This window comes from Corvus moneduloides, chromosome 1 (assembly GCF_009650955.1).
Source record: "Corvus moneduloides isolate bCorMon1 chromosome 1, bCorMon1.pri, whole genome shotgun sequence".
Classification (NCBI taxonomy): domain Eukaryota; kingdom Metazoa; phylum Chordata; class Aves; order Passeriformes; family Corvidae; genus Corvus; species Corvus moneduloides.
The window spans coordinates 59,641,800-59,663,545 of NC_045476.1; the positions used below are offsets into that span (position 1 = coordinate 59,641,800).

At 37.1% G+C, this 21,746-nt stretch overlaps 1 protein-coding gene across 1 annotated transcript in view; it reads right to left on the reverse strand.

Moving 5' to 3' along the window:
* Positions 1 to 1,359: 1,359 nt before the first annotated feature.
* UMAD1 (UBAP1-MVB12-associated (UMA) domain containing 1) overlaps positions 1,360 to 21,746 on the reverse strand; it is a 79,134-nt gene continuing 58,747 nt past the window's right edge. The window contains 3 exon segments of the mRNA XM_032111332.1: positions 1,360 to 3,122; positions 19,829 to 19,870; positions 19,873 to 19,916. Coding sequence (XP_031967223.1) covers positions 2,865 to 3,122; positions 19,829 to 19,870; positions 19,873 to 19,916 — 344 coding nt within the window. The 3' untranslated portion in view covers positions 1,360 to 2,864.

The window sequence follows — 21,746 nt, forward strand, 5'->3', positions numbered from 1 at the left end:
TGGAATTGCCCTGTCATCAGCAGAAGAGTCGCAGTTACTCAGGAAGGGAAGGAATTACCCCTAGGAGCTGCACTTCTGGTTCCTCTCCTTACCAGGCTGAGCAGAGAAAACCTAAAGCAAGATGAATTATCGTGTCATAACAAAAGGGTGGTTGTGGGGAGGAGGGCAGTTTCTCAAGCTCCAGTTTTATGCTGTTGTTCAGAACAACCCGCTCATCTTGCCCAGGAGGCTTCTTTAGTGCTTTTGTGAACATAACAGGTTCTCCAGCTAAAAATGCAATAAGCTGTGTGTTATTTTGAGATACTGTAATTGCTGTGGTGAATATGCTCTTTACATTTTTCCCCTTAGGTGTTTTAGGGTGAGACCCTCTCCTCTGTGACCACACAAGTGTATATATTTGCTGACTGTCGTATCATGGTTTGGATCACACTTCACAGAAAACAGCAGAAACTGGATCTGTAACTACTGCCTTGACTGACCTGCTGGACATGGCATTGTCTGGTTCCATTTCTGAGTTTGTCACCAGGGAGTTGTCTGTAGGAACTATCTCCCAGTCAGCCTTCTGTCAGGCTGCTTTGGATGCAGTGGTTCTTTGATTTACCTTTGAACACGTGCCATAAGGCATTAATCCAATTTTAGGGACGATCTCAAGCAAGGGAGAGGTTTGAGCCCCAGCTTGTACTAAAGAGAGGACAGTCAGGAGACACATTCCCAGTACTCTTGCTCATTAGTGGTATTTTGCTGGGTGTAAATTTCACACTTTACAGGGGGTGATTAGGGATGAAGGCCAAATGTTTAAACCTACTGTCCACATTTCTCATCATAGTGAATACAACCTCCTCCCTACTCTCCTTTGCTGCTCCTTTCCTTTTGAAAGGACAGCTGTGAGTGCAACAGATTTCAAATCTGACAAGATGTAATTATTTTAGATAAATCGTCTAACTTTAGGCAAAAAATGAATGCAAAAAATTACATGCCAAGTCAGCTAGCAAAGAAATAACCAGTATTGTGAGTTTGTTTGGTCTTCAACAGTGCTTTACAGCTCTGCTTCTAGACCAGCTGAGTTGCAGAAACATTTCAGAGTCAAAATGGACAACTTGAATGGAAACACCCTATTTGTGGACTGATCAAATTTTTAACTGTTGCATATAAAATAATCACTAAAATTATTTTAGTGCTTTTGGGTATGTGTTAACTAAAAAACTCAGAAAACAAAACAGTTCTGAACAACTTCATAAAACTAATTCTTCCTTCTAGGAGGCCTGAGTACTTCCCAGCTCCCAGCCATACTGTTCTCCAAGCAGTGTCATGGATGCTACCTAAACCACTGCAAGTCACCAACACAGCACACAGAATCCATCAGATGAGAGTGTGATATATTTTATTAGAAGGACACCAATTTTTAAATGACACTGAAAAGATTTTCAAACTGAATTTCCAAGTTCAAGTTCCCATGAAAGCTGAATGGTCAGAGCTGTAGTAAACAATACAGGTGAAACCATGTAATAACTCTCACACATAAAAATAACTCATTATTACTTAGCTTCTTTTTATTGGAGTGCAGCACAAATACTCCCCTTGAAACAATAACTTCAAAACATTTAAGAACACAGCTGTCAAAAATATTAAATACGCACATTTTAAAAAATCTAAACCATGAAAATTTAACAACCTAAGACATATTCACAATGTAATTTCTTCATCATTTTACAGTATTTGTATCAAATACTGTAAGACAATCCAAATCTGAAAATATATGTACCTTAAGCTGCCACAGAGCGTAAAAAATATAGGAAAATATCCACTAACATTTAGCACAATATATATATTGTACCCCAAGAGAGAAAGCAAGTGTGTGCCACAGATCATTATTCATCAAAAATCATGATGTGACATCAGAGAGCTGTTGCTGGTGGAACAGCAGCCCTGGTCTTAGTCGGTAAAAACATGCTCAAAGCTTGTGAGTGGGGACACAGTGGTCTGTGAGAACGCATGTTTAGGTATTTAGCAGTTTAATTTAGTTGGATAAGAAACAATGTTATGTTTTCCTGTTGTTAAACATTGCCATCTGTACCTCAGGCACACAAATTAAAAAAAGAAGGGTGTGACCATTAAAAGTACGTGTCCTGAGATTTCCTTCTTCAGGGGGCAAAGAGGTTAAAATGGAAAAGCTGATCTGTATATAAATCAGGAACACATGTGGTAATGAGAACAAACAGCAGCCAACAGGCACGCGGGGACAACATCTCCAGGCAGGCACAAAACGAGATGGACAAAATACCATCTACTGGAAAAGGGAAGGAAGCAACTGATTTTCACTTTGAAATTGGAAAGTTTAACCAATTCCGTTCAGTCTTAATGATTACTTAAGGGCTTGTAATTAACTCTGAGTTTTAAAACTTGGTTTCACTGAAAAGCTGCCTGTCCAGTAGTGCAGAGCAGAGCAGCATTGCTTTAGTGTTAATATTGGTTTCTATCTGTACAAAATCAAGAGGTGATCTTAATATGAGTAACAGGATCTATGTGTTTTGTAACAAATTGAAATAACAAAACAGTTGAGACATAGACTTCCTCTTAAAGTCATGAAATGTTTGTGTCTGCAGCCTACCTACGGGAAGTAGATACCAGCAGCCAGTCTCCTACTGAGGCTGAAACACTTTTGCTTGATTTCTTTGGAAATAAATGGAATATTTAACATACTAAGTTATAGTTCACTTAAAGCTAAGAAATATATCACAGTTGTGAATAATAATCCATTTGATATACCAGTGGCAGGCCCCCAAAATATTAAGTCAATTAAAGTAAGTCTTTATCTTCCCTTTAAGACTTGTTCCTTGACAGAGGCACAAGAAATAAAGAAAATATTATGGATCACAAAGCACTGAATTTTCAAGTGTAAAGTCATACCAAAATCTTGATAAATTATCATTGATGTCGTAGGTGAGCAGTCGGTCAGGAACGTCACTGTGGGTGCCCTGCACTGCTAACACATGTGGTGCGAGGGCAAAGGGGACGTCGCTCAGGAGGTCTGACATGAAAGGGCTGCTTTCCAAAGTCTGACTCCTTTGATTTCCCACCTCTGTTCTTGATACAGTCAACTGTGACCGGTGCCCTGTATTTATCTAAAGAGAACAGAAGAACAGAAATTTGCACACTACAAATCAGGCAGCTATGGCTTTGCACTTAGAACCACAAGGACCTACTAGTAAAGGGAAACAAAACAAACAAACAAATAAATAAAAGCAGTTTCAGAGTTCAGTTTAGGTAGATCTAAAATAGCAGTTCTTAGTACATGTTGATATAATTCTTTGGCTCCGGCTGACCAGAATTAAGGCTAAAACAAAAATAACACTTTTTGTAATGATTACTGAGATCACAGAATCACAGAATAAATAAGCTGAATTGGAAGGGAAATTAGAATCATTGAGTCCAACTCCTGGCCCTGCACAGAACACCCCAAGAGTCACGCCATGTGCCTGAGAGTGTTGTCTAAACGCTTCTTGAACTCAGGCAGGCTACCCAACATTACTCTGCATTTATGAAACCCATAAGGCTTGTGGGACTTTTTGTCATTATGTTCAGTCTTGTTTAGGGGAAATTACTTCATACAATTCCTTTCATAAACTGATGAAGCTCCATCTTTTGTTCCCCCTATGACTTTCCAGAAGTTGTCCAAGAAAGGCATGACTTTCACCATTAAGAACGCTCCTATCCCAGTTATTTCAAAGGATTAATGATGTTGCTTTCCAGTGTGAAATAGAATTGCATGACTGGCTGGTAAGTTCTATTATATAGGGAAATATATGCAGTGCCAAACATGTCCTTTATAGAAAAACACAGTTAAAACTTAAAAAAACCACCAACAACCCAAGAACCAAAACCAACAAGGAAATAAAAAAACTTGCCATACAGAAGTAGTCAACACAATTTAGAGAATAATGTTGGACCCAATAGGCTTGCAAGCTTTGATCCTGACCTACCAATATGACCTTACTAAGTGTTTATCCTGAAACCTTTACCATTTTAAGAACAAAGAAAAGACTATTTACTCTGCCTCTAGAAATCAAATATAATTTGTTTTACTATTTGTAGCAATAAGATCCTATGCAAACTGATACCTCTCACATTAGGCACCCATAATGATGCTCCCGATAACAGGCTCTGAGCAACCTGGTCTAGTGGAAGGTGTCCCTGCCCATGGCAGGGGAGTTGTAACTAGATGATCTTTAAGGTCCCTTCCAACCCAAACCACTCAATGATTCTGTGATCTCTAGGAGCAAGATGTTTGTTATGAGGATTTCTACTTTGACACATACAGAAATATTCAATAATGTGTTCGAAAGTGCCTAACAAGTCATGTCAGAGCTGTGAACACAGACAGGAATGTCTGACTTTGATGAAGTCCTGACTTCTTCTTTTCAACCCCCCCCCCCACTCAACATGCAGCCAGAAAAATCCAAAGCTTACACAGCTATTAGGGAAGGCAGTGCACTGAAAGCTTTAAACACTAATTTGGTATTCACCTGATCATAAGAGTGAAATGGATCCAGTCATATGGAGGTTGCTTGCATCCATGATTTTTAGGGGTGTTGTGCTGCTCAAGATCTGACCTGTGCTGAAGTTGAATGTCACAGATCATGGCTGTTCCAGAGAACCTGAGGGTGTTGCTGTCTGACAGAAGAGCAGTATGGGTGGTAGAGTGGTGCTTTGTCTTCTTGCCTGGAGTATTTAGCCAGGCAAAAAGAAACTCCATTTTCTTCCCAAAGAAAGGACTGGCTTTGACTTGAACATGACCTGAGTACTAGTCATTCCTTACACAACCCAACATTTCATCTGGTAGGGCAGATAAACCAGTGTTAAACCTTCTATTAACCTGCCAACAATGAGTCAACAATGACACAAATAATCTTGCCAGCCTGTGTCACTGCCAGCACTTGCCTTGAGTGGCAGTGGACGCGTGCTCCTCCACAGCCTGCTGGGACACGAGGGTTAGTGGTGCTGCATGCTCTCAAATGGACCTCACTTGGAAGCTTTTGTTCATACTCACAATGATTTGAAACCTAAGGCTTAAGATAAACTTCCCAAGATCTGTTACTATCATGTCACAGGATAATAATGTAAAATTTCTGAAGGTTAAGAAGTTCATTAAAAGGAATGACTGCTACATACAGCTACTAACCTTCCTGGTTATGATCCAATGTACAAGAGGAGCAATACTCTCCATGCTACTGTAATACTGGAATGTCTGTTACTACACAGTTCCTACAGCGACAGTTTACAGGTATTTCTTTATTTTCCCTGGCTTTCCTTTTCTCAGTTCTCCATTTTCAGATGTGGTTAACAGCTCTTCAGAAAGCTACATGCAGCAGCAGAGGCAAGAGCTAATAGAGAAGATTTCTTTTCTTCAGTAAGGGTTTCCTTACTGATTCTGGTATCTATAGAGGACAGAGAAAATAGGAAAGCTGGCAGAGAAGTCCAGAAGATAGCCTGCATAGTTCTCCTACTCTAACTTTATAAGCTGTGAGCAAAAAAACATGGCCGATAGTACTGTAAGTTCAGAAAAAACCCTAAAACCTCTTGTACTTTTATTTTCTAATCAATATAGTTATCTCCAAGATAAGATATAGTTATCTCCAAGAGGTATTAGCTTCTATGGCTGCTCATTGATAACACTTTGAGAGAAGTCTTCCTTCTTGCCAGGGCCCAAGGTATGCATCAGAACAAAAATCATAGACATCTTCTGGTATAGACATATTATCTTGCTAAGCACACTGCCAAACAATCAGAACATTTATTTATGTTAATATTTATCTGAAAGAACGCGCCACAGCACTTCAGGCGAGTCCCTAAATTCATTGCTGCTGTAAACTTAAAAATTTCTCTTAATTTCTACTCTGCACAAATTTATTACATTCCCTCTTGAAAGAAATAACTTGTGGATCATTTACTGAGGTGCTGGTACTTGCTTGTATTACATCGTTCCCATATTCTGAAGGGGGCCAGAAAACCCCAGATGAAAACCAGGGTTACATCTAGGAATCAATTAAACTAGATCTTCTAAGACCTTTCTGCCTCGCTCCCCTTCCAGATTTCAGGGAAAAATGATCCCTCACTCACTGTCCTATTCCAGTCATTCAGATGATAATCAGAAATCCCTAGAATCTAATGTTTATTTTGATTGGCAAATTATACTTTTATGAATACCTGTTTATATCTTAATTGTCCCCCAAGCTGGGTGAACACAATTTACAATGCAAATTAGACCATCACGTGGCAAAACTAACTTCAAAGAGGGAAAAACAAGTCAGAGCAAGAACAAAGCATCTTGAATCTTTTTTCCTCCATAAACCTTACATTTGTTAGAATGGTGCTAAATGGGCAGACCCAGAAATTAAAACCCCTTCTGTACACAGCAGATACCATGTACTGACAGTGACACAGCAAGGACCAGCTTTGCTTACTCCCAAGTCCCACTCCATATCTGAAAGCAAGACTGCAGTAAGGAAGGATGAATTACATCAGAATTATTTTACTGTGAAAGCATCATTTTACTAAACTCAGTCCCTGCATACTGCTAGTGAGGCTCTTAATAGTCTTAACAGGTTATGATACTATTTGAATAGTCAAAAGAGTATCACAAAGAAAGCCCAAAATGGTTGAGATAAACATAGTACAGGTAAGTCAGAAACAAAGCAAAATGTCAGGTCAGTTTAACAAATGCCATAATTTGATCTTAAATCCAATAATCTTTGGGTCTCAGTTTACTCAACCCCTCATGAGGAGGTCGTGGGCCTAATATGACAAGATCAGTTTACAACAGAAAGGGAAAAGGAGTCTAGATTTTCTATTTCAGTTTCACATTTAATCCACTACTGTCTCTCCCATGAAAACAGTTATTTTTAATTATCTTAAAAAGCTTGCATTCTCTTTTTAATTTATAACAAGTCCCATTTTATTTATCTATATGAAGAAAAACGTTCCTGTCCTGAAGAATTCAGGTAGCAAGAAGTAATTTTCCAGTTCTCCCTAGTGCAGTCATCACAAGCAGTCACTGCCCTTTGCTATGCAGGGCTGTTTCTGAGCATTCCTGCAGTGATATTTAGATGTTGGCCTCCTGTGCAAGACCCTGTCAAACCAGACAAGTTTTTGTGCTTCCAAAACAAGAAGATACCCTTTACATGGGCTAAGATGCATTTTGTTCCTGTGCTGGAGAACCCACATGAGTGAAAAGGCCTTGCTGAAGCCAGCCTCCCCAGCAGGCTTCCAGGGAATGTGGTGAAGAACTGGACACTCTGGTAGGGAACACCAGTCACCCATCGGTGCCGAGGTCACCCACACTGCTTCCAATGCAAACACCAGCACAAAATGATGTGATGCAACCGAGGTCAAGGTTAGGAAATGGCTTATGCTTTATGCATGCATTCTTCAAGCATATATAGAACTGCAAGTCCTAGAGAATTTGATATTGCACATTAGTCACACTGGTTTCTACTTAAATGCCTAACTTATTTATCCAGAATACAATCCATTCAGAGCATATTATCTGGACATTAGCTAAACTAAGCACTGCCAAATGCTATGACACACAATCCTGTTATGAGAAATATTAATTGAATGGACCGAGAAGATCACTGATTTACATTTCACCATACACCAAGGAGTCAAAAAATCAGTAAAAATTACATAAGGTACGGCAATAAAATTTAATTCAAATAAGCAAGGTGTCTTCTACATTCTTGGTTTGCAATCCAAAAGAACAGGGATAAAAGAAACACTATGTAAATATATATAGTAGCTGGCCACCAGATACTAATTGTGCTCTGATAACAATATATTATTTTGAAACTAACCAAGTATAAAATTATCCTCTAAAGTAAATGATTCCTTTTTTCTCTTCTTAAAAAAGATGTTTCTCAGCTGTTTTTAAAAAACGTCTAATTGGATGCATGTCTTTGTATTTCCCATAAAGTTTGCCAAGAGTCTCGTAAGGAAGAAAAAATGCACATTTTCCAATGTACTGAGAAGCTGGATTTACAGTGCTCTGAAGGAGAATCAAAGATTAGTGCCAGCATTATTATAATCCAAACCCTTGAACAAGGTTTTCTATCAAAAGTTATTCATTTAAAAAAATTTACGCTTTCTGTAAAAAAAGGGTTTTTTTCCAGAAACAGATCTATTTTTCTTTAAAAAACAGCCTTGAGAAACAAACAGTATCTTCAGTCTGCACTTTCAGAATATTTAGTAAATATCCAGCAATATAATACTTACAACAGACACCTGCTAAGCTACTGGTGGCAAAGAATTATCTGTGTTTCAGGCAAGTTTGTGGTATCACAGGAAACAGTGCATCATAAGGTATCTATGTAGTAATTACTGATGTACCTGGAAATGGAAATTGTCATATGGGATTGTTCCTCCAATGTGTTGGTTGATACTTTAGGATATTCACTGGACCTCCTCAGAAAATTTGTAGGAATTCTGGAATGAGTACCTCCAATTGATGACAACAACTCACTTTTCAAATAAAAATGGTAATGGCAAAGATGAACAGAGGGGGAAAGAAAAATTACTCACAAGGTTTGTATTCAAACATTTAAGCTAGGGGAAGAGAATCACAGAATCAATTAGGTTGGGAAAGACCTCTGAGATCATCAAGTCCAACCTACGGCCAAACACCACCTTCTCAACCAGAGCATGGCACTGAGTGCCATGGCCAGGCTTTCCTTAAACACCTCCAGGGATGGTGACTCCATGAAGTCCCTGGGCAGTCCATTCCAATTTTAACAACCCTTTCTGTGAGAAAGTTCCTTCTGATGTCCAAAATTCCTTCTGATGTCCAAACAAAGGTCAGTAAAACCCTGCTGGCGGTGGGCAAAGTGCACAACATGATAATTTCCAAGTACCAAAAAACCCCCAACCCAAAACATTAACAAAAAACCACCCCAACACACCAGTAAGTATGTGACCTACGTCCTTACAGAACTGTAATAAGGAAACAAACGCACCTGGACAAGCACGATACAGATGCCTGAGATGGTTCAGAAAACCACGTGTGAATAATGAGAGCTGCTATTCTTTCAAGGTTCACTTGAAATTTTAGTCAGCCCTCCCCTCCAGACACTCAAGAAAAAAGTTATTCCTAGCTGGGAGAGCAAAATTAGATGTAAGAAGAATTGCTGAAGACCTTGCAGTAGCTTTTTGCTATATCCAAATTTCTTCTGGTTGCTTGCTTGCTTTATTAGCAGAAATGCAGTGTCTGGGATTGTAACAGTGGCCAAAGATTGGTGCTGTCAGGGGTTGCAGCAGGGCAGACCTACAGGCTGAAAGCTTCGGGTTGAGTCCTTGGAGAGGCTTTTAAAAGCAAGAATGGTTCTCAGTGGAAATCAGCTTTCCCATTTGCTTTAGGCTCTTGTTTCCAAGCTTCTTATGACTCTCATTTTGTAATACAGAAGTAATTTGTCTTTCTTAAAGAGCTCCTGCTACAAGTTTATCAATATTGCTCTTCAGAGTAAAACAGAACCAATTTTATAAATAAGAGTTTAAGAATATTTTTACTAATTTGTGACATACATTTTAGGTATTTTTCTTTCTCCTCTATAGCATGCTTTTCAGCTGTTTCTTAACTAGAAGGAAATCAAGGTCAGGTTAATGCCACTGAAATCTTAAAGAAAAGAAATTCTAAAGAAACAATGAAAAGAGGTTCTGACATTCTATAGATTTTCTTTATTACAGCAAAGCTCCTCACGGAGTATCTTGGCCTGCAAAGAACAGCTGGGGAATATTCACTAAACCACACTTTCAGTATCAACAGTGATGTACACTTCTGGATCCTTATTGGCATTAAAGCAATTAGGAAAGTGTAATTACCAGAACAATTCTTTAGTGTAAACTTGCTGTAATTACTATGTGATTCTTGCCCTCTCAAACAGCCATAAAACTGTTAATCTCTGCAGAGGGGAAGAACTGCAAGGTTGCCATTTGAACTCTGGATACTCCGAATGTTCCATGGTTAACGTGTGTTACCTTAACTGTCCTAGTAAGTACTAGAGATGCCCATGAGTTTTATTTATGAGACACTTACAGAATGTAATTCTACCCAGAAAAGTATTCTTAAATACCACAAAAGACTTCATATCTAGTGTCTAAACCCACTACCTCATTTTGTCATCCTAGAAGAAAAAAGATGATTTTCTTCGTTACCAACTGTGCAAATTCAGAGCAGTACGAGATGAAGGTTCTGTTTTCACTCAATCCCCTATAATAACAATATGTCACAGGAAATATTTTGAGGGGCATTAGTGATAAATTTAGCAAATATATTGAATTCAATATAACCAAAATTGTACAGTGATTTTTTATTTCTTATTCCTAACTCCTATTATTTATTTCATTCAGTAATAGTTTGAAGAAAGAGAACCAAAACATCTCAAATGTGGGCATCTATAGTGAGAAACTATAACATTGTGAACAAACTGGCATAAGATGCAACATGAAAAGAAGACTGTAAACCTAAAAGAAAACAGAAACAAAAAGGAAGCAGAAAATGTTCTAAAGCTTTATTAAAAATTTTAAGTCTTAATTTCCCACCATTAACGAAAGTAATTATGCTCCTATCTTTCCTTTTATCCCAACCAATTTCATCACTTTTGGGTCTGATAATTGAAGACCTGTATCAACACTTACGCCTTCTCAATAGCAGGGTTCCTTTCCTTGCTGCCTCCCTGTTCCTCTCTGGAGGCCCCTGAGTTTTAGGGCACCATCGTTACAGGTGAATTTTGGACAACAGTCCCCTCTGTAACATGAATATTGTAATAAAAATTATCTTAGAAGAAAGAAAGGGGTGTGGGTTCAACAAGGAACAGTTTATCTAGCTCCTCTGTTCCTTCAAAGTACTATGCAAGCTATTCATAGCAAAGATCTCAACATAATAAGCAACATGAACAATATTTAGCACGTTGTGCTTCTGCCACTGCCAGGAAATGGTACTAACTAGGCCAGATTTTTTTTCCTTTCTTTCTGTAGCAGGTATGCTGGAAGATTAAAAAGTTAATGAAAATTACTATAGTAAGTGAACTGCAAGCCAGAAGAACTGTAATTGAAAATGCACACAGCTCTAGACATCCAGCACCGCATTCCACAGCCACAAATCAGAAGAGAAGGACAAGACAATATATTACAAAATGAACAGGCAAGTCTGATAAATGCTGATAATGGATTTGTTTTGTAACTTCAGTACCATCCAGAAGCACAAAGTATTTTCATTTATTTTGCTGCTATTTTCATTCATGATGTAATGCAAAACTCAGATAACTGACATTCAATATAGACAGAGAATATACTAAGAAATTAATTTAATACAAAACTTTAATTGCATAATTTAAAAAAATTTAAAACTAAAAACCAGTATTTAAATATTCTGTTTTAATTTAGCAGCTACATTAGGTCGATGTAGTTAGTGACAAGAAGATGTGGTATTTTCTCTACTGCTTCAAGCAAAAGATATCCTAAAGACTTTTGGGACGTTGATCTCCTGAACAGCAGAAGCTTAGACAAACTGGGTCTCTGCATTTATGTCTCTCTACCTCTTGTTCCCCAGCTATTGTAGAAGCTCCAACAGGGTAACCTGCTATGGTAAGAAAAAGATGACAGCTGCTCTGAGATGGTAAATGCCCATGGAGCAGAATGTCTAAAAAGAGGGCTAAGACTGCATTCTCTCATTATTGTACTAAGTGTATGAAAATCCAAGGATTTGAATGCAAAAGAAAGCTGTCTACCAAAAAAAAAAAAAAAAACAAAAAACCAACTTTGACAAATTAACATAAAAAAAAGTAAGAAAATATTTAGCAAACATAGTTTCACACAAAAATTAAGCCAATACATTCTTCAGCAAATTAGAGCAACTAAAATTGTGTAGATCAGAAGGTTGTTTTGTTGTCGGTTTTGGGTTTTTTTAAGAAGAAAAGGAAATCTCTCCTTGAGTAACTGAGGGAGTCAGCAACATCAATGAAATATCTCCCTAGAATGTCAATATCAATGAGAGGAAAAAGAGGGGTAACAATTTCTGTAAGAGGAAAGGAAAAGGAAATTATCTTGGATTTGGTTTTCAGAAAAGAAGATAAATAGAGTGAAGAGAAAAGAATTACTAGTCTGAACTCAGGTGAATCTTCTTTCAGCAATACCTGGGAACAACATCCTCAGCCATGCTTTCAAGAGTTTTGTTAAATAACTAAACCCCTGGATCTTAAATGGATTCTCACACAGATGCATGAATAAAAATTGCTGTACTAAGTGATATGTTCTGAGGTTTTTATCATGCTGCTTAAATTCCAAGCATGTGGCAAGACTAGCAATATGTCATGTTTACAAACTTAAAGTATTTTAATGCCAAAAAAAGTGAATTAAGCAAGTGTCATCTCACACAACTTTCCACCTGCTCTCTCCGCAGAGATTTGGGTCAGTAAGAGAAAGGAAGGATGGATATTTGATTTTAATTTCCTCCATAAACAGTCTGTAGCTGGAGCACTTGTCAACACCACCTTCAGTAAACAGGTTACCAGGAGCCAGAGTTTGTAAAAGCTTCAGTCTACAAACAGCAACAAAACTGAGTTGCTCTCAGCACCTACTGATCAGGATTTTCCGATTCAGGAATAAAAGTGTCATGACTCTTTAAGCAGCAAAAGGCAAAATAATTAATTAATTAAATAAAAATAAATTAATACTGGTCCACCTCTTTTAAATAAGGTGGCCTCTTTAACCTTCCTTGTTCTCTATGGATGGAAAATAATTGGATCACAATGAAAAAGAAGAAGGGTACATTTTTCTTTTTTTAAGATAGATCTGTTTTTATCTAGCAGGACTGCTAATCACATTACAACTCTAGAAATGCATTCTTAAAAATTTTAGTACTGTGGAAGAAAAGAAAATTGTAAACAAATAACTTACATTTTATTTTGTATTTTTAAAAAGTGCTTTAGAACAAAATTTGAATATGTGCTTCCCAGTGCACAGTCTTTCACAAAAAGAACAGGAGCTGTGTGACACTGAACTGTGCCATAAATCAAATCCCTGGACTGCCCCCAGTCATTTGTGGTGAGTTTTGTGTTTGGTTCTTCTTTTCCCTCTGAAAGTGGCAGTGCAACTAAGCTAAAGACATTGCTGTTTTCCTTACTTGGTGTTTTGAGTAATTGTTAACGAGCTGCCCTACACTACAGTCTTTCATCCACCATTTTATGCTAATACATCATGTTGTAAATATCACTGTACCATATTTGCACACAGTCTCATTGAGTGATGTATGATCTACATTGCATTTTAGATCAATTTTAATATTTGGAAAGCCCAGAAGGGTTTCTCCTAGAGGCAGGATGACTGACTGATCAATTTGTTGACAGCAGCAAACTGAACCAGCATTACTGGCTTTTATTATGTATTTGGGCAAGAGATACAGGATAATCAGGAGTTTTATCTGGGATTAAGCTAGTCAGAAGATCCCAAAATTAGAGAAAGGCTAAAAAATGTGATGGGAACATCTGAGCATCTAGTTTGAGCATCTCTTGCTACAAATAACCAATCAATGTAACTGAATAAGCAAAGTAATTAAATCAAACATATAGCGAGTTTCTGCCCAAACTAAATAGGAAGGTATGCAAAGTGTGCTTCTGCATACACATGCCTTGATCACCATTTGGTGTATACATCCCTTTACTAAAGCCTGGTTCTTCACGTGAAGAGGCTGCAAACCAGGCCAACTATACTATTTTATTAACTTTTTACATGTGGGTACATACTTTTCTGTTTATAGGCACTGAATTATGAAAATATACCATGCCTGTGTGTCATTCTTTTCCTACAGGATGTCATTTTGTCTTCTGTTGCTCAAACCTCACAAATTGTGCAATCTGACTGCGGCACTGACTCTGGACTCCACAGGCAGGCTGTGGGAGAGGGGGATGCTCCAATCCACTCGTTGTTTTTACATGTATTTGCTGGCCAGACAGAACATTCATGTCCCACCTTAGAGGTCTGTAAGAACTTCCGCAGTTCTTGTACTGAAATCTCAGCTGAAGTTAAACAAAGAGTTTAACAGTACTTCACACTTGCAAAGTGCTACAGAAAAGTGTAAGACAGCACTGCATTACATTTTTTAAAATTAACTGTTTCCTAAGTTCAGAGAGGAAGTTGGTGACAACCACGTCAATTCACATCTCTCAATTTCCATTCAAGTTCCCTATATCTAAAAATATAATGCTTTCCTTTTAAAAAAATTACAATGGACGTAGTATTAATGATGCTACTGTGATTGCTAAGTATCTGAACTAACCCCAGCTGTGTATTATGTTACACAGACAACAAGTCCAATTATTCACTTTAGAATTGAGAAAAACCCTACAAGGTGATAGTCTTGAGAAGCACCCTCGGGTCTTACTGGTTGAGCCTTGCTCAACAGCTTGCACAAATTGCAGTTTATAAAATGTTGTTTGTGAGGCCACTGCAACTAATCCTTTACGACATGAGGAGCAGACTTTCTCGCGGATAATCATGTTGCTTAAATTTTGCATGTGTATGTACGTATACCTAATATATTTATGCATAATGTGCATACAAACCCTCCCCTTCCCCCTGAGTTGTCCAATTGTTAAGGGCAAACAGAAGCCCACTGGTCTACATGTTCTGGAGATCTTCCTAGAATGAAAAGACCTCTTAAATATTTTGGTAAATTATCAAAGAGATAGCAATATGAACATTAAGATATAATGAAGCTTTACGAAGTAAATATATTATTGCACAATAATAGTTGTAACATGTAATATGTGTACTATGCAATATTTGATTTGGTTTTTAGCTGAATGGGCTATTTACCTTAGTTCTCAGTAAGATCACAACCATATCATGTGCCTTTCTTATCACATGGCAGCTCTACTTCATATGCACTTTCCATCTGTGGCTGCACATGGACTCCCCAAAGAAGTCCCAGCTATTTACTATACACGCAAAGGATGAAGGAAGCTAAGAAAGCTGATGTCCATTGCAGCTGCCAAGGCTGAACATGAGTCATCCTTCTTTAAAGGTAATGTTAAAACTGCACTTCTTACAGCTTATGATCATGCACGACAGTTGAGTAAAATATAAGATCTTTCTTCTAATGGTACCAGCATTCAGAGAAGAGCTTGATGACTTGCTGCAGACAATCTTATTCCAGTCCCTCTAAGAGTGGATAATTTCATTAAGTGATTATTGCTTACATACATAATTAAGAAGAGAGAAAATATGGACCAACATGCTTTAAGGGTTTTATATACAAAAAAGAAGATCTTAGAGTTAATATGACATATGACAAGCAATTAGGCTAACCAGGCCATGACTAGAATTCTACCTTAAGAAAGCTTTAAAAAAAAACCAAAGAAGCCAAGTTAAGCAACAACATTTTTGATAGATATGGGATTTTGTCAAAAGAGAGCAAATTAATCACAAATAATGTGATCACAATAATTTTGAAATATAAACCACTTTTTCTAAAGTAAATGTAGGGGAATTAAACTGATGCAACAAATCTACCCCAGAACACCCTTCCTGCAATTTTAAATATGGGCCCCCCTGAACCATAAACCAAGGGTTAATAAGTGAACAGAGACATGATCAGTAGCAACTCCTTTTCCAGTAACTTGTAAAAATAATCCAGACAAACTTGAGGAAAAAACAGTCAATAATAGGTCTGACAGAAGCAATTAATTTTAATTTAAAAAAAAAAGGAAAACAAGATAACAGTAATATTATTCATGCCCTGGAATTGTATCAGCTGATCTGCTCTAAAGGGTATCTTAAAAGTCTACCAACTTCAGCAATACTTGTTAATTTCACTAGAAGGGTAAAAAAAATTAAGTTATTTTTCCCCTACTCTATGGATTCTCACCTCTCATTATCTCTTCCTTGATATTTTATATCTCATAGTATTTCTGCCTTTTCAATTAACTCATATGTCCCCTAACGAGATATCTAGGAAACTGTTATTTATATCCATTCAGAATCCTTATACAGCAGCTGTATAAAGGATAACTTTTATGAGTCAATGCCAATTCAGACATAAAAATATTTTTCCTAATTTATTTAGATACTTGCCCAAAATGGTGCACACCTGTTTCTATATGCATAAAATCATAGAAAATTTTAAATTTACTTCAGGAACCATGGACTTTCTATCTGCTGTGTTCTAAGCTTCTAACAGAAAATTATGAAAAGAAAGGGCACAAGAATCATAACAGAACTATTACAATTCATAAAGGAAACTAAGTCCTAAGATGATAAGAATCACAGCAAGGTATATAATTAAGAGTGGCTATAACAACAACATATAAATTAGATAATTATGGATTAAGCAATCCCTTGGGGGATTCTCTCTTGCCCTAGAAAACGTGTAACAAGCTCCTTATATAGAAGGCAATAGCTATTAAGTATTTGAGGGAGAAGTAGGACTATAAGGAAAAACAAAAGGAAAAAAAAAAGAAGACACAGCAAGACAAAAATCCTAATTTACAATCTAAAGATGGTTCTCATTTTTGGTAGTTTATTTTAATACACTTACTGGTCCAGTTTTCCCCCATTAAATCTGCTGACATCTGTTGGCTAAAGAGCGCATGTCAGATTATCCAGAAGTGCAAGATCAAATACACATGAGCCGCTTCTTAAGGTAACAGTAGGGAGATACAAAACACTGCAGCGATTACCAGAAATGTAATTTTTGTTGTTGTTGTTTCTTACATCAATGTAATAATCCCAGGTGTCCTGGACACCAGACATACAATAATCTTCATAAATCCTAATTCAAAGCCATACCATCTGTCAAAAATATTTTTTATGTTTCCTAATAGATATGCTACATAATCGCTCTCACAGCAGGGCAAAAATACATGGTTGCACTAATTTGCTTTACCAATAGAATAGCTCATTATCAAAAATAACCCCACCACATTATTGGGCTTTCTAGCACTCTTCATATATCAAAACTAACCTTTCCATTCCACTGTTTTCTATTACCTCAAATTCCCAATGAAAGCAGAAGATTGAATTATCTGGAAATTGTACGGTAATGATGGAAAAATCACAAGCATAAATAAACCCCAAACCATAGTGTATCTTTCTATTATGATTGTGTTGCAGTTAAAATTAGAAGCTTTGTATTTCATGATCACTAATGTACTAATTTAGTCACTAATAAGACTAATTTAAGTTCTCGGCCCTGCAGAGCACTAACCGTTTTGGACCCAATCCAGAAAAGCACTTAAATGTCTCTGTGACTTTTAGTTCATGAGCCTGAAGCAACTTCAGAGGGATCAGACATCCTTGATTAGGCCCAGAGTACTCACTACCCTGCTGGACAACATGTCCCCCTAGGACTGACCAGCATCAGGAGATGACCCTCCCAACCCGCCGTCCATACTCATGGAGATGGAGAACACACTCCATATGGGATTGTTCAAAGCAGGAGCTTCTGTCTGAAGCAGAAGACAAAATGTTTGGGCTAAAGCTGGCCTTTGAGAACACCCTTCCTCCAAGAAGTTTTTAAATACCTGCAATTCCCCTAACACGCATGCAATATCCAAACACCTGAAAACAATGCCGACTGAGGTACGGCAAGGTTACAAGAGGTTCTGTTATAAGTTCCTAGATGTGGCAAGATGATCTTGATGTAAACTTCTATTTCTGCATTAGTTTAAATAATTTATACAAGATTATACAAAAATACACACTTGACAATTCAGTGATTGTACAGCAAACAAATCCAATAGTACCTAAGAAAATGGGAAATTCCAAAGATGGTGGCCATTATCAAAAAATACCCCAGAAGATAATTTCTTCAAAAAATCAAACTCAACTTCATTTCCCCTTTGAAAATCCATGAACAAAGTGTTACTTGATTCTTCTTTAAATCACATTTCCAAAAGCACTTTTCATATTCCACAAAGTTTATATCTAATAAGTAGTGAAAAAGTTTATATTTAAAAATAAAAGCAGGTTTCCAGCAATTGATGCAGTTGATGAACTAAACGCTCTTTTGTTAAGTTCTGCATGACAAATATCTGATGCCACTTTGCAGTCTAACAACTATATTTTAACATACTCTTCTATGTTTATCAATAATTTGTGGTCTAATACTAACAGGGTTATTATTACAATTGATGTTCTATGTCTCTATGACATATTGAATATGTAATACAATGCTTTTCCAGTTTCCATAAATTGGTAAAGTTCTCCCATAAATTTACAAAAATATACTCACCACTGCAAGGAGGAATATTGCTTTCCTAATGGCCAGAATTATCCATTTAATTTCCATGATTCACAATTATTCTACTTAATTTGAGAACTTGAGAATTCCTTTGAGTAAATGTGAAGTCCAAATACTGAAATCTAGACTGGAATGAATTGCCTAAATAATACCAAGTGCTGGATCTTAATTTAACTTACTCTGTCACAAGCCAGTTCATAGGAGTATTTTTATGACATATAAGTATCGTAATAGAAAGTTGAAAATAAATCTTTGTTTCATTTTCCCTGTAATATCTGCAATTTTATTTTGAAAACTTTGCTTCTTCTCTCTAACTCACAAAACTTAAAATCTATACACGTTCCTCTTTTCCTGAAATTCCAAAGAACTGAACAATAACTGGCAGTTCACCCATCCCCAGCAAGAACATCACGTTAAGGGAAACTACGTTTGTCCAGTAGGTAACTACAACATCAGTTAATTATACTGCCCAGATCTGCGGGACTTCAGATGCAAAGGACCTCGGCTCAGACATGCATGGATCTAAAGTCAGACTAAAACTTTGCAATTAGTTGGAACTAATCGCTTAGTTCACACTTCCACACTATCAGAAGGCAAACCACTCATTACTTACGACAAATTAAAGATTTCTGTATAGGACACAGTTTTAAATTTTAAATTAAAAGAGAAGACTACAGGCCACACATACATACTGACCACTCTTAGATATGGAAAAATTGTCACACACACCTCTACTATACCAAGGGACTTATCAATAATAAATATTGAAACAGCATTGAAAAGAGACAGATAGACACATATCTCACCAGTACCAAGGTGAAATATGGAAAAAAGAGAAAAGATAGGTTAACCAAAAAAAAAGAAGCACCACAAAAGCACAAAAAGTCCAAGCCAAACATCTCTCAGTCACCTTGCAAATATCTAAAATTATATGGCAATGGAAAACAGGCTCATACTTGGTACAAAAACATTTTCAGAGTACATGGAAAACAAAATATGTGTACAGCATATGCAGAAATATTCTGAAAAGCCCTCGCCTGTAAACATGTATCAACTAAACAAAAGAAAAAGAAGCCCAGATTTACAGCCACACAGTAGAGAAACAGAAAGGAAACACACAATAAAGACAGAACTCACATGTTTACAACATGTTACTCATAATGGTAGTTGAGGAAATAGCTGACTTATGTAAATGTGTGACATTTTCCATCACTACTCACCACACTAATGCTTCTATGCAATTCATTAATATTCTAGCTACAGTTTCATGCTTGCACAATTCAAGTATAAAAACAGATATTCAACAATACCATACAGCCCAGCCTTCTGCTATTTCCTTTTCAAATCCACAGCAGTGGGCTTGTTATTATTGCCATCTAATTAGTAGTGGTGCTGCTTTTATGATAGATGACAAGGAAGGCTGAGAGCCACTCAGCCAATGGAAGATGTGAATGTGGTGAAACCATCTTCTGCAGGACATTCACGTTTCTTAAATGAACTGCTATGGAGTTTCATCATGTGTGCATAAGGAAAATAGTCTCCTACCTGTGGAGGTTGATTGTACATCGGTCTGGTCTCTGGAAATAGAAAGTTTTATCCTTTGAGTCTCGACTTTGATCATCAACTGTGTCACCTACCAAAGTAAAAAAAACCCCTTTTAAATCACTGAGATCCTTCATATTTTACATAGAGTAAGAAAATCTCTTCAGTCTTCCTAAAATCAAATTATACCCTGAGAAAGGGGGACTCGGTTGCCACATTTATATTTACAATTTTGAACACGAGTAAAGAGAAAAAACATTGAGAAGTGATCTGCAAAACCCAGGAACAAATCTATGTCAATTATTTAAAGGAAAAAATTCATGGGGAAAAAAGGGAGAAAAGAAAAAAGCAGGGCCCCTATTTTTGCACACTTTAGGACCATTAAGTTCTAATAATTAGCAAAGGGTACATAGCAAAGTGACTATGTAGTGCAAAGGAGATAACCAGGTGCATATCCATCACATTCCAATCCAATGTCAGGCTAAAAGCACTGTTACTCTATCCTCATTCATAGCCTCATTTCCACACAGTTGATATCTGTGCATGAGTGCAGAAAGAGAGACAAAGCATTCTGAGAAATGGCCTGGTTTTGACTGTATGGGGACAAAGACTGCTGGGCAGGCTGGGCACAGATCTCCCCAATTGCATACATGTGGCTACCTCTGCCCAGGATTTTACCAAGAAGACACAATTCAGTTTATCCCAAAAGCTGCAGCTGGCACTCATCACAGCAATAAACTAGAGACAAGATTATTTTCACCTTTATTTTTAAGACAAAAGGTACATTATCAATTTTATTTAAAAGGTAGAGGTAGTAAAAAAAAGAACAAAACCAGAATTTGTTTCTCAGATGTTGCAAAACAAACATCCACCTATCCTATCTTCTCCAATTTTCTTTGTCAATGGGAAAGTGTACCAGAAGTTGTAAATATTTTGCAGATTATCTCCTTCTGCTGTTAGTACTAGTCAGTAAATAGTTAGCAAAAGCACAAAACTGAGAAAGACTGAAGATTTAGATACGTAATTCTGGTTTTATTTTTATTTGAATGCATACTGCTTTCTGTAATGGAGCACTTTCAAAATCTGTATCCTTAAAGAGTCCTATAGCAACAATTCAAAATGAAAAGGTTCTAGTTACTGTAACTGTTAACTTCTTTGTTAAACCAGTGGTTCTGGCTCTCCTGTTCCATTTTCTCCAGAGGTTTACTTAGAGGCTGTGCACCAGGCAGAAGCCTTTGGAAACAGCAGCCAGCTTCTGCCTATGCCCAATTAGGCTGGAAAGCCAATGATCCAGGTCTATGCATGTTTGTTCCATACTATCATGGACCCCCTGGTCTAACCAGTCAGGTCCTCAAGTACAATGCAATATTTGGTAAAGTTTTCTATGAAAACAAGCACTAGTATCTAGTCATTGTGTCTGCTTTTAATACCCAAGTATTATTCCTAGCTGTGTATGCAGAGAATCATCATCATCATCATCATCATCATCATCATCTTTGTCACAGGTCTTTAATGCTTATTAATTTCATTAATTTCATTCACTTTCCAAGACCTTTTCTGGAGTTGAAAAATGCTGCTTAGTAAGCTAGTAATTCTCTACATAAAATACTCCAAAGGACTTGTATTCACAAGAGCTCTTAAAAAAAAGGGGGTGTGGGAGAACAAAGGAGATGGGGATTCAGCTAATCTTCCATTCCACTCCCAGTACCTTGAAAAACACAATGTGTAACACCTATAAGATAATGAGGTAAATAACAGTCATGAAAATCACTAATATTAAACAATTAGTTTACATTTGTAATGAAGTAGAGGCGTGCAAACAAAAATTATTACAAGTCTTGTAAATGTACCCTGCCTCAGGGAGGTGTAAAAATGGTTAACAGATACACAAAGAGGGCAGTAATGCATACTTTTAGTACAC